The sequence below is a fragment of the Drosophila ficusphila genome, unplaced genomic scaffold (genome assembly GCF_018152265.1).
Source record: "Drosophila ficusphila isolate 14025-0441.05 unplaced genomic scaffold, ASM1815226v1 contig_198, whole genome shotgun sequence".
Taxonomy (NCBI): Eukaryota; Metazoa; Arthropoda; class Insecta; order Diptera; family Drosophilidae; genus Drosophila; species Drosophila ficusphila.
Window position 1 is genome coordinate 2,948,317 of NW_025064092.1, and position 13,804 is coordinate 2,962,120.

At 41.1% G+C, this 13,804-nt stretch overlaps 1 protein-coding gene across 4 annotated transcripts in view; it reads right to left on the bottom strand.

Moving 5' to 3' along the window:
* LOC108095526 (tyrosine-protein phosphatase 10D) overlaps window positions 1–13,804 on the bottom strand; it is a 52,406-nt gene that overhangs the window by 3,327 nt on the left and 35,275 nt on the right. Inside the window, exons 3-14 of one of the 4 annotated variants that reach the window (XM_017196644.2) lie at window positions 11,683–11,932; window positions 8,703–8,984; window positions 8,443–8,490; window positions 6,509–7,181; window positions 5,601–6,025; window positions 5,102–5,533; window positions 2,916–4,313; window positions 2,583–2,600; window positions 1,575–2,257; window positions 1,241–1,499; window positions 983–1,111; window positions 260–649 (exon numbers count right to left, since the gene is read on the bottom strand). In XM_017196644.2, coding sequence (XP_017052133.1) covers window positions 369–649; window positions 983–1,111; window positions 1,241–1,499; window positions 1,575–2,257; window positions 2,583–2,600; window positions 2,916–4,313; window positions 5,102–5,533; window positions 5,601–6,025; window positions 6,509–7,181; window positions 8,443–8,490; window positions 8,703–8,984; window positions 11,683–11,932 — 4,878 coding nt within the window. In that variant the 3' untranslated portion in view covers window positions 260–368. Of the gene's footprint in view, window positions 1–259; window positions 650–982; window positions 1,112–1,240; window positions 1,500–1,574; window positions 2,258–2,582; window positions 2,601–2,915; window positions 4,314–5,101; window positions 5,534–5,600; window positions 6,026–6,508; window positions 7,182–8,442; window positions 8,491–8,702; window positions 8,985–11,682; window positions 11,933–13,804 lie in introns of those variants that run through there. The other 3 variants (XM_017196647.2, XM_017196645.2, XM_017196648.2) reach the window with 3 other exon arrangements.

Below are 13,804 nucleotides of genomic sequence, written 5' to 3' on the forward strand. Positions count from 1 at the left end.
TCGGCGAAACTTAAGCGCACATTGGCGCGACTGGTGCGATTGCTATTCGAATTGGAACCGGGTGGAGCTGGAGGAGCTCCCCCTGCTGATGGATTACCATTGATGTGCTCGTGGCTGAGGCTATTCTTGATATCACAGGACGACGAGCTGAACGTGATCAGCTGGGATTTCCTTCTATGCTGCAGAGTATTATACCCATTCATGTGTTGCTGTTGCAATTGTTGCTGTTGCTGCTGCAGTTGTTGCTGTTGCTGTTGCTTCTCCAGAACATCTATGTTGCTATCCTTGCAGATCATCGAGCTTGGCTTGTTGTCAACCAGAACGATAACCACCGAATTGTTGTTATCACTCTGATTGACAACCGAATGTCATCTGTCCGGCGCATCCACCGAGCTATTGCCACCCGAACCCAATCCCAATCCTCCGGCGCCGCCAAAGGAGCTCATCGATTGCGAGGTGGGCGGCTGATGGTGATGATGATGATGGCCAGTGAAGCTGCTCGTCAGCGGTTGCTGGTCATCGTGCAGGATCGCCGCATTCTCATCGTCGATCGCCTCCGCCTCCGCCTGCTGGAGATCGTGATGCGACAGCTGGTGACCCTCGATGGTGGCCACCACGTCCCCGTTCTCATCCAGTTGCACTTGTTGGCCTTCCGATTGCATTGCATGTTCGATTTGTTTTTTTTTTTTTTTTTTTTTGTTAGGAAATGAGGAAGGAAAATGATTTTGCTCATAAGTTAGTCACCCATCACCGGAATGGAAATTGAAAGTGTAACATAAAGCTTAAACTCTAGTAAGGATCAACTACAAAACAGCTGGCTGCAAAGAAGTCCCACAATGTCCTTGGGTCCATTGGCTATCTTTCTTTTTTTTTTTTTTTTTTTTTCGTTAGTCAGAAGTGCGAGCGAACTATTTTATTTGTTTTCGGGGTTTTGGGTTGGCTTTTTATGGGGGGATGGGGGATCCCCTGGGCAGAGACCTACCTTCGTAGCCCTCGTTGTCGTGCATTTCGCGAGCGGGTCCCACGATGTTCTCCTTGCCCTCGAGCACCGCCAGCAGGCACTGGTGGATGCAGATGTACTGCTGCTCCGTCTGCACCATCCAAACGCGCTCTGAAATGGGATTTCATGAACGAGGGATTATTGATTGATATAACCAATGATTTTACATTGCATAAGCTGTTATTATCTATTTATCAATATTTATATTAACATATAAGATGCCATTCAAATGTAACTCACCCTTGCGCATGGCATAGACGATGCCGAAGATGTCCACGTAGTCGGACGTGTTGATCTGCTGCAGGATGCGGTCCAAGGTGATGAAGGTGCCCGACCTTCCCACTCCGGCACTGCAATGCACCACGATGGGTCGCTGCTCCGCTCCAATGCGATCCCTGAAGGCTCGCACGAATCTCACGAGAGTCTGCGGCGGATTGGGCACTCCAAAGTCCGGCCAGGTGGTGAAGTGGAAGTGCCGCAGGATGCGCTGTTCGCTGCCCTAAAAAATGATAATTCAACACATAGTAGATATTAAATGGTAGTACAACTCATTCTCTCTCTAATCGAAACTTACCCTGCACAACATAAACTCGGTCATCACCCAATCGGCGTAGTGACTATCGTTGAGGATCTGCACCTTGATGTCACCGTAGAAAACGGGAACGGTGTCATTTGGCCAATATTGATCGCACTTCTCGCGTCCCTTCTCGAAACACCTGGTTAGCATGACAATGGCCCTCGAATTGCTTTCCCAGCACATCCGCCAGAAGTCGTCGCGAGTGGAGTGCAGGGGTCCCTGGGTCACAATGAACTCCCTCGGCGAATTGTGTCCTGGCACATAGTTGGCATTGATGTAGTCACTGCCCTCGTCATCGTCCACCGGTTGGAGTTTGAATCGCGAGTGATCGTAGGGCAGGATGTTGGTGAATCGATTCTTGGGTCGATTGCACGGCAAGTCCGCAAAGGTGCACGGTTGGTCGCGACCCACGTGCTTCAGTTCCTCGAACTCCTCGCTGAATCGAAAGTCCGAGTCGGCGGACATCAGGCGATAGTGCTCGGCGAAGTTCTTGATCAGGATCGGTCGATTCTGCTCGATCACGCTATCTGGCAGGGACATGTTGTCATTGGCCCGCGAATCCTTTGTCGTCTTGCGGCAATTGTTGCGTCGTCGTTTGTAGAACAACAGAGTGACCAGGAGCACCAGGATGATGGTCAGTGGAACGGTTATGGCCACGATCAGCGAGGTGTTGTCTTGATCTGGGCAAGATTATGGATCAAATTCGTGAGATTTACAAAGAAGGAGATAAAAATAATCACTCAAACAAAACTATTTAATGATTGAAACAAAAAAAAAATAATTACAAAAACACTTCATATTAAAAAGGAATCAAGTTTGGTTTTATGATCAATTATGATTAATTAACCAACTTGAAAATGAACCCAGAATAGAAAATATATTTGCGTTTTTATAGGCATACCCTTAAAGGGATTAAAAATTATACATTTCCATAACACATCTTGATGTATGGGTTGAATTAAATTAAAAACACTTTAAATATAATTCTATTGGTGGTTTGCTTACCCGGTGAGCTCAGCATTTCTAAATATTCGTTAGAATAGATAAATATGCAAGGACAGACATAAATAGTGGTTATTAGGAGGTGTTTGAGGTTTAAATTTAGTTGGATGTTAATTTAAATCAAGTCATTAAGTGATAAAGTGATATTTATAACAAATTTCGTGGATCTTGATTAAATATTATTTGACTGAAGAGATATTCATTTTAATTAACATGTAAATTCAATTGAATCAACTCTCTTTCAGGGTTTTAGATAATTTATTATTTTGTATCGATCACTTTATCACTCTACTGCTATACTTAATAATATTATTGAGCTTATCCCCCGTAACTTACCCGTCTGAATGGGGAAACTGTAGGCGGTGTCCGTGAACTTGTCGGCTCCGGTGAAAGCCCTCACTTTCACCCGGTAAGTGGTTCCCGATTTCAGGGGTCCGTTGCAGTAGCCGATCTTGTGGTTGTCGCAGTTCTCGGTGCCGATGGTGAAGTCCTCCACGGATCGGTTCTCGAAGGGATAGTACGGATCGATGGCCTGGTAGGGCAACCAAACGCTGTACGACTGGACATCCAGCCAGCTGGGCATCTCCAATCCGGAGGCATTCTTGGCATCATCCTCCGCCACAATGATCGTGTACATGCGCACCTGACCGTTCTGATCCGAGAAGTAGTTCTTCCTGAACCGAATCTGGATGGTCGACGAACTGCGATACACTTCCGTGGGAACGACTTGAGTGGCTGGACGTGGTGGCGCCAAAATGGGCATCGTTTGTCGGTATTCCCTCTCCGGTCCAAAACCAATCGCTGTCTTTGCCTGAATCTTGAACACATAGGTTTCCCCGGGTTTCAAGTTCTTGATGATGCCAAAGGATTCTTCAGAGTCGAAATCCTGCATTCCGGCATCCGTGAGATTGTTGATATTAGTATAGGCTATTGAGAACTGACGAATCACTCCATTCGCTTCACTGGAAGGCAACGACCACTCGAAGTTGATCTCACTTGGCTGCACATCCGTGGGATGGAATCGCTCCACCCGCCCGGGAACCGCTTCATTGGTGGTAAAACTAGCGGACAAGGGAGAGCTGCTCCTTAAAACCGAAGACTCCGTTCCCGAGCGAACCACCACGGTGAAGGTGTAGTTCCTATGGGGTCGCAGATCACTGATGGTTATCTCATTCCTGGTGGTCATGTTCTGGGCCAACAGATTATCCGCTGTTAAGTATGCAATATCGAAATCATTGTACTCTCCTTTGGGCAAATCCCAGCGAAGTGAGATCTCCGTATCCGTGATATTTGTGGCATGCAACTGAGTTATTGGCTCGGGATACAAACGATCCTGTCGTTGGATTGGCAGACTCGCCACTCCACCACTCACTGTCCAAACGGTGATGTTGTACAATCTGCCAGGCACCAAACCCGTGAAGGTCACCTTGCGATCCGTATCGTTGGCCAGCTTCTCCTTGTCCCGGATTTCGGCATCGCCCAGCGAGAACCGATAGATGTCGAACTTGGACGAGGATTGTGGAGTGGGCGTGTAGCTCAGTGTGATGGTGTCCCGCTCGTCCTCCTTCTCCCCGTTGGCCACCACCACGTCCGACTGGATGAGCGGCATGGTTCGTGGATACAGGCTGGTGATCCCCGAAAGGATGCCATACGAGGTCGTCTGGATGTCGAACTTGTACTGCACTCCTGGCATCAGTTCGCCGATCAGAACTCGCACCGTCGATAAATCATCCGCTGTGTTTTTTTTTTTTTTTTTTTTGGAAGAGTCACAAAAGCAGAAGGGGAAGGGTTAGAGAAGAGCAGAGCAGAACAGAAGCTTCAGAAGATGGCAAGTCGAGGGGAAAGGGTTAAGGAATATATTACAGAAAGATTTTTGAACTTTACGACAATTTTTGAAAAAAGAAATAGGGAAAGCACAACAACATTTAACTGAAGAACTATAAAGACAGCTTAAAAAGGGGATAGTGTGAGGATAGTGATTCTCCAAAGAAATAATGGGAAACTAGATTATGTTAAGGAAATATAAATTCCTCGTAAAGAATATTAATCGAAAACAATTAGGAAATTTTCAGAGTAAGTAACTTTTAGATCTCGTAGCATTAGTAAAAGAGTTAGGAATATTATTGAAAAGAAATTAGTATAGGATTTAATCTCAAAGATTGTTGACTTAAGGTCTAGAAAAGGGAATCAAGAAACTACTAATAATTATAGTTTAACTCAATTTAAGGATAAAGATTATCATGAGTATAGATTTAGGGTAAATGAAAGCAGGTCCAAAAAGAGAGCTCATCATAGTCTATTATACGGCAATATAAAATTGAGCAACGGAATTCAGAATTCAATAGAACATTTCAGGAAATGTTAAGGAAATTAAAGTAAGAGTTATTAAAAAAGGGGAGATCCAAACGAAAAGGCAAAGCATGAAGATTAGATTTTTGAGACGAGAGGAGTCGAAAGTAATTCCGGTTTATATTCAGGATTCGAGAAGTCTCCTCCAATCGATCGATCGATCGCTAACTCACCGGACTTGTTCTCGGATACGTTTTTGGTCTGAACCCTCGCGGGATTGTCGCTGGGCCACCATTTCAGGATGTAGGACTCCACTCTGCCCTCCGGCTTTGGCCACTCCAGGGTGATGTTCCTCGAGTCCACCAGTTGGATGATATTCGACACGGGATTCGGTGGCACTGTGGTGTTCACCTCCTGGGGAACCGGACTCTCCACACCAAAACTGACCGTGTTCACCTGGATGGTGTACTTCTCACCCTTGGTCATGTCGGTGATGTCCGCCTCCGTGGATCGAACGCTGGGCAGGCGCACCCACTGCTGTTCACTGTCCGTTCGATATCGAATCGAATACTCCGTGAATTCCCCACTTTCCGGCGGAGACCAGTGCACCAAAACGGAATTACTCCTCACCGTTTCAATGGTCATGTTGCGTGGCGGATTGGGATCTTAAAAGGGGGTTACATATTCCATTTAATGATATTTCTTATATAAATTCTGATTTTTAATACTTACAAACTGCCTGGAAATAGGCATGCGGTTCGCTCCTCAAGTCGTGGCTAACTGCAAACACTTTGAGTTCATAGCCCGCTCCTGGCTGCAAATTCTTGATCACCAGACGCGACTCCTTGGTTTTCTGGGTGCGCAGATCGCTGGTTCCGTTGCGTGAGTACAAAACCTCGTACTGTTCCTGCTTGGAGTTCACGTCGCTCTTCCAGCTGATGTTCAATCCCATTCGGATGCTCTTCAGATCCTCGATGATCGGCGACGAGGGTCGTGTGACCACAAAGATGCTGGTCTCATTCGATTCCATCTTCTTGGAGACCGCCTGAACGGATAGTGAGTAGTTCCTGCCGGGAAGTAGGCTCTCCAGGGTGAAGCGGGTGCGATCCGTGGTCAAAGTGCTGGTGTCCCCGTTGAAGGTCTCCAGTTCGTGGTAGCTGTATGAAAAAAAGAGAGGAAATTCATTACAAAAATCCTTTTCAACGGGTGAATAACAACTAAAAGCTATGTTCCCTTAAACTGAAAATATAAAATGACCATTGGAGGTTCCATTCATTTGCTAAAAAAAAACTTTATAAAAGGTGTGTATCTTAAATACACTCTAATTTCCTATTAGAATTATAATTGTTTGCTATTTGCAAGGAGATAAAGTGGAATAAAAAATATTGGTTTTCTAACCAGAATGCAGTATTCGGAGTGTTCTTAAAATGAAAAAATAATTTTAATCTATTAAACAATCTTCTTTAAAAAGAAGATAAGTTATACATTTTTAACGTGTAAAATAATTGTATAAATATATATTTGTTATACATTTATAATTTAATGGGACATTTTTATCATCTTTCATTAGAACGAAAATATTTGAAAGTGGTGCTAAAATGGCTTTCCTACGATTTCAGTTTCCCTATTTCGATACTCACACAATGCGGTACTCGTCCTGGGTGCTGGCGGGATCTGCCTCCCAGGTGATGACCATCGTGTTGGTCTTGTCGTCGTTGATGCTCCGCAAATTGCGAACGGGCAGAGGTCGCAGGGTCACATCCCCAGTGGCCGGCCACGAAGTGACCTTCCCGGAAACGGTCTTCACGATCACATTGAACGTCTTTCCCGGTTCGGCGATGTCACGGAAATCGAAGAAGGCCACCGGTTCGTTGCTCCTCGGCACAGTGGATTGCCTCCTGGTGGTGGCCACCGAAACCTGGTACTTGTCAAACTCGGAGACTCCCTTGGGAGCCTCCCAGAGAACCCGGAACGAATTCGACGTGATGAAATCCCGGTCAAAGGTCACATTGAGTGGCCTTAATGGAACCGTACGATATTGAGCCGTCGTTGGCAGGGAGATCTCATCCTCGGACATCGTCTGCACGGATATGTTGTACGCCCTGCCGGGCACCAAACCCTTGAAGGCCGCCTGTGCCGGACCAGGTGGTTCGCCCTCCTTCTCCACGTACAGCACACTGTCGTTCGCATCCGGCGGCTCGATGGACACCTTGTAGTGCGTGTAAATCCCCGCAGGATACGGCGGCTGCCAAAGGACCAGCAGGGTCGTCTCATTACGGAACCAGACGATGAATTTCCCCGGAGTGTTGGGCTCTGCGGTTTTCCGAAGAGGGAGCGGGGGGATTCCCGGTTGCCAGTTGCCAATTGCGGAATTGCGGAATTGTGGATGCCGGAGAGCAACAGCAACAGGAAAACAAAAAGAGGAGCAACAACAAACAAAAAAAAAATAGAGAAGTTAGTTGCGGTCGCCGTACAAATTTTCAGAGACGAAGTTGGTTTTTTTTTTTTTTTTTTTTTTTTTTTTTGGGTTAGAGGTCAGAGGTTATGGGTTAGGAGTTAGGAGAACTTTTTGAGTCTTTGCCACAGGGCGTGTGCTAGTTAGTTATTGTTTATTGTTCAGCACAGTGGAAAGTTACAGCCGCAATTTAAGTGAATGCAAACAATATTAATATAAAGAACAGTGTGCGAAAAGCAAGTCCATTTTTAAAGTAGAAAAAGAAACATTTTAAGAGTGGGACCACTCCTAAATTAAACTTGATAACCTTTAGATATTATAAAGCAAATAAGTCTAAAGTGTAAAAACATGTTTAATGGTTGCAAATTTAAAATGCATCATGTAGAAATACTTGTTGGGTTATAAATGATTTTACAAAACAAACTAAGCAGAGCAAATCTACAGAAAAACTAACCAACACACCAAACATTGTTTGTAATATTCTTTTTGAAAAAAGTGTTCCACCCTAATGTGTTAGTCATACAAAGTGACCACTGTTATTTGAGTTTGGGCTGCTTTGCTGCGGCTGGAAATGCACATTGCTCTGAGAGAGCGGGGGAAACTGTGAGAAAAGTGCGGGAAAATGTGCGGGAAATGTGTGTGGGAAAATGGGGAAAAGGCCTCCTTCACATCTGAGTGGAGAAAGCGCACTGCGGTTGGCAATTGTCGGATCCAAAATGCATTTTGGAATGCAATTTTGGGCATGTGGCCTGTGCAAAGGAGGTATTTTGAGGTCAGTTTTGTGCTTGGTACACGGAGAAAAATAAAACAGAAAACAATAAAAATAAAACTTGATTAATTGATTAAAATAAAAAATAAGTCACTGATAATAAACATGATAATTGATCAACTTTATAAAAGATTTTATTTGAAGGGAACTCATAAAAAGAAATGTGTTTAAATTTACACTTCCTTTTAATTAAAATAAAATCGTATTATGATATAAACTGTGATATAAAATATGCATTTAATGCTTGTATTATTATCTATGTTAGTTAGTTTTCAAACAAATCACTACAATAGATGGGAAAGCAGGCAGGGGATTTTGTTTTTAGAGCGGAAGACAAGCTTAAATATTACCTCTCAGGATCTTAATGTCCAGCAATTCTTTATGCCGCGTCCTTCGACCTTTTCGTGGCGAGTTGTTAATTTAAATTCATAGTTTTGCATGTGTTTTGTTTTGGTTTTTTGTTTTTAGTTACAATGAAAGCGGGAGACAAGAAGTTAATCAGGTTTAGTTACCATCACCGAGTAGAACAAACAAATTGTGAATAAATAATTAAAGGAATGGAATTGATATCCCCATTTTGAGTGGGTTCTTCGAATGGAGTGGAACGTACTTGTGGTGAAGTTGCGACTGGTGTAGGCCACCGACTCCTTGCCGTCGTAGATGGTGTACGCCTGCACCTGGTAGGTGGCTCCGGGGGTCAGCTCCTTCACGCTGTGCTGGAATGTGTTGTCGTTCACCTGGAAGGTGCGGTTGTAGCTGCTCGAGGCCTCCGACAATCCGAGCACCTTGATCTTGAAGGCCGTGTAGCTGCCTTGGGTGGGCGGCGACCACAGGATGATGGCGTTCTTGCCACTCCGCACCTGCACCGAAAGGTTCGATGGAGGATCAGGTGCTAAAAATATAGAGAAACCCATTTTAGTACAATTTACAGTGTTGGAGAAATAAATTTATATTTCAAATAAGCCTAGGTGCATTTATAATAATATTATAAATTGTTATTTAACAAACATTAGTAAAAATGTGCATAAAGAAATATCTTAATAATTCAGTAGCGATTTAACAGTAAGAGTTTATTATCATCAATTGTATATAAATATATAATACAAAAACTATTTAATTTAAAATATCTTTTGTAATGCTCAATAATTCAGTTTTTTAGGGAATAAGCTTTGCATTTCAAATAACTATTTTAAAATATAGCTATTATTTATACAAAGTTAATGTACATATATAACTATATACTATATAGTTAGTTAACAAATCACTTAAAGAAAAAGACCTCACATTTGCTGGAGCGAAAAAGGGCAATATCAATAACACTTTTTATTGTTTTTGTTTTTTTTTACTAACACATATAATTAAAGATCAAACAAAGGCAAAACCAGTTTTTGTTTTTCACATTGAGCTGAAGGCCTGAAATTAATTTGATTTAAGAGGCAATGCGATAAGTTTCGTAACCTAAATTATATGAATTTGAGTAACTCATCTTATACTTTACTGCCTTTTTAATGATTTGTGCAATTTGAGAAGCTTTTTGGGATTACGCTCTAAAGTAGAAGTTTTCAAAGGTCAATGCCAGCACCCTTATTTAAAATAGTTAGAGATTAGGGATTACAAGTTGATACTTGGCCTTGTCCTTTAAATGGCTTCCATCTAATTGCCTTTTGCTGTTTGCTTGTTTTTCGAAATAGAAGTTAGTGAAACATGCAATCGAAGTAACTTGATACTATGTAGTTGCAAGTGCCACAAATTGCTAATTGCAGTTCGATATTTCCCATTCCCATTCCCATTCGGATTCGGATTCCCACTCCCACTCCTCATCGAATGTTTGTAAGCCGACTAATGAGCAAATCGCACTAAGTAACAAAATCAATCAGACAGCCGAACGAGAACCAGAAGAAAGCGGAGAAAGGGCGAGTACAACGCGGATGAAAGTTGCCTGATTGGAATGGGAGCTTGGGGAGTGTCTAGCCCTGTTTGTCTACACTTCGAGAAAATTGTTTAAATTACATGTTAATACCAAATACAATTTATTGCAGAATCAACTTCTTTAAACCTTTCAAAATATGTTGTATATATTTAATCAGTTTTTACATGACTTACAATATTCGTAAGATATAAAAACTAATGTTCTAATAAAGAGAAAAAAATAAAGAAAAAAAATTTAATTTATAAAGAACATATTTGCAGAAAAAAGGAAAATAGAACAAGAAAATATTTGAATTGTAATTATTATAACATTATATATGAAACTATAAAAACTGATTTTCAGAAAACTAAGATTATACACTACAATTAAATATTTGATATCATGTCGATTATGAACATTTTTCTTGCGGTTTCTCAAATATTTTCCCAACTGCACAGAGGGTGAAAATTCGACCAACACCTGCGAATGTCCGACAAATGAAAGGGGGATGATGATGGAGGGGGTGGGGAGAGGGGGTGGGTAAAGAGGGGGTGTGAGAAAGAGGGAGTGGGAAAACAAGGAAACTACAAGAAGAGGGCGTTGAGTGCCAGCCAGTCTATGCCTATAAATTACCCAAGGGTCTCATTTTGGGGAAAATGGGGGAAAAGCTATGGGAGACGGAGAGCGGGAAACGGAAAACGGGGAAAGGAAAAGGAAAAGCGTTAACTGTTTTGTGCTGTTTCTGTTGTTTTTACTGTTTGCAATAATGAGAAAAATGCAGTTAAGTTATTATTGCCAACGCATTTTTCAAGAAATTCCGTAAAAACACGCTTCCCCTCTTTTCTTTATCTTCACCGCCGGTTTTGCACAATAAAAACAAAGCTGGCCAACTGAAGAAAGTGTACAAAAATTTCAAGTTATCGCCGTCGATCGACAGCAAACGAAAAAAAAAAAAAAAAACAAAACAGCCAAAGCAACATGGAAAAAAAAACCAAGACAAAATAAAACCAGTCATAGCAACCACTTTTACTTAAAACTCCGGGGACTTTGTGGGTGAAAGGGAGACAGCAATAGATAAAGATTAGCGATCAGCAAATTAAAACTATACACACATCGATTACTGTTTGAAATAGTGCCCCAATCTTTCGGTACCGGAAAAAAAAAACCATCTGTATTTCAAATCTTTTAAACTTGAAGAAGAAATCAATTTTATTAAATACAAAGTAAGCTGTTCTTATTCAGTATTAAAAAGTTTTCGTGAAATTATTTTCCTGACTTCCAGTTATCATTAGGCGTATGATTAATAATCACATTTATACTATTTATATTACGCATACGCAACGTTGCGTCTTCAAACCATAAGAAATGTTCTACATAATAAAGTATAAAATAAATGTGGAACTATACATAAATAAATGTGGAACAATACATAAATAAATGGAATGTAAGTAACGAATAAAATATATATACGTGAGAAACGTTCTATGGCAACATTGCGTATGAGTTATATTTTGTGAACTTCATATTATAGTTACTTAAATCCGATTGTGATTTTGAGAAACGTTTTCTTACAAACATTTTAATAGTTTAGTTGGTAATGCTTTCCTCACGTTGTATCTTATTACATAATTCTAATTACAGTACTTAGTAAATTAATATATATGGTGTGACTATAACTCACCTGTTGTTATCGTCACCGTCCAGGTGAGCCAATCGTGGTGCGTGAAGTTCGTGTAGTACAGCCAGAAGTTGTATTTGGTGCCGGGGAGGGCACGTGAGAATTGGATCTCGTCGCCGATTTCCCGGGAGGCAATTGTCGTATTGGGCTCCGGATAACCGAAGGGCGGACTGTAGTCCAGTCGATATGAGGCCCCGTCATCCAGGCCGGGATTATTGGGTATGCTTATGGCTAAATCTGCACATCGAACGTCCTAAAATAGCAAAAAAAAAAAAAGTACAAAATGAACAACTGTTTTCTAAAATAAAACATTTTTATCATAAAGCCATTTTGAAAGATTATAAAATACAAATTCTTTCCACACAAAACTTAATTTATTAAGTTTCCATTTCGTCTAATTCTAAAATTTTGTAATTTCATTTTGATTTTCCTCCTTTTGGCTTCATTTTCTTCCCATTTATAAGTTGAATCATAATTTTTTCATTCGCCCATTATCCGTTTTGTTTACTTCGTTGTTACGTTTTTCCATTTAAAGTTTATTCTCCGTCATTTTCAGTTATCACAAAAAGTGCAATGACATTACAGCAACAATGATGCTGCTGCTGCAATAACAACAACAACAACAACAACAACAACAGCCAGACAAACAAAAAGTAACGCGAGTGACAATTAAATGGCACGTGATGATGATGATGATGATGCAGATAGAGATGAAGCTACCGATGCAGATGCAGATGCAGATACAGATACAGATACAAAAAGGGACAGCATGAGCGGGTGTTGACGTTAACGATGTTTGTTGTCCTTGTTGCTCGGACCATTTGCACAGAGAAAAAATAACGGGAAATAATAAACATAGTTTATCTAAATAGTTTTAAATGTGGTGTACTGTTTTTAGGCTGAGTTGCAAATCAATAAAAAAAATCTGAAGCGAATTAAGATCTCCCAGTTAGGCGCACAAAAGTATGCTAAAATATTTTATATTCGAAGATGTCTAATATTTTAGAAGTAATGTTAAGCTCAACAATTGAAAAACGAAACATTCTTCAACCAATTACTGAATGTAACCTATTTTTTTATATTCGTTTTATAATTAAAACATTTCTATTTTTTTTTAATACCAATTTCTTTCAGTGTATCTGGCTGGTTTTCTGCCGCTGTCTGCTGGTGCCAGACGCCAAATATTAACACCGCAAACAATGAGCTCCGCCGGCGCCCATTCCCTTGCATTTAACCCCTCGCAGGACTCGATTCTCCGCCCTCCAAACTGCCGCGAAAATGAGGCAAAAAAAAATAAGAGGGAATAATGGATTTGGCTAGCAAAGGGACACAGATGCTGCCACATATCCCGACGGTCGGCAGACGAAGGGGGTGAAAGGGGGAGGGGGAAAGGGGGGTGGGGTAGAGGGGGAGTGGCAGGTGGGATGCCAACGACTGATGCACATTAAAGGATTAAAATGACGGAAATGCAGTCGCCGTCGGTGGAGAAATGGCTTAAATCACGGACTGCAAGCCAGAATTACTTTGCATTAAAATGAGACACTTGAGCACTTCATAAAATGTAGTTCAACTTGAAAATATACACCATTTAGAAAATAATGAAGTAAATAAGTAAACTGAGGGGGAGTTAGCAAATAAAGTTAATTTTCACTACATTTGGGATTTTAAAAAGAGTGTTTAATTATAGTATTACTTAGTTAAATTTAAAAAAAACCGATGTAGATCTATTTTAAACAATCAAACTACTGCAGAAACCACTCGTAATATTTCCCTTAGTTAATAGAGAAACTTAATCAACAAATAGAAACATCAAATATAACAAATAATGGCTCTTTTTTATGTCACTACTAATATAGTCCTTCAAACCCAAGGAAATTATAATCACCAAACCCAAAGCAAAACTTTATTGCAGTTATTACTATCAGAAATTGCTTGACGTTTTTCGAACCACTCAATTTGAACGCTCAATTAGAGAAATGGAAATCAACGAAACCCCTGGTTTTCCCCAGTTTGGACCGAAACTATCAATTTCTCCGGGGCGGTTGTACAAACTTCTGTAATTTCATTTGGCAGCAATTCAATTCCATCAAATTGCAGGGTTTTTTTTACGGGAGGCGTGACTGCT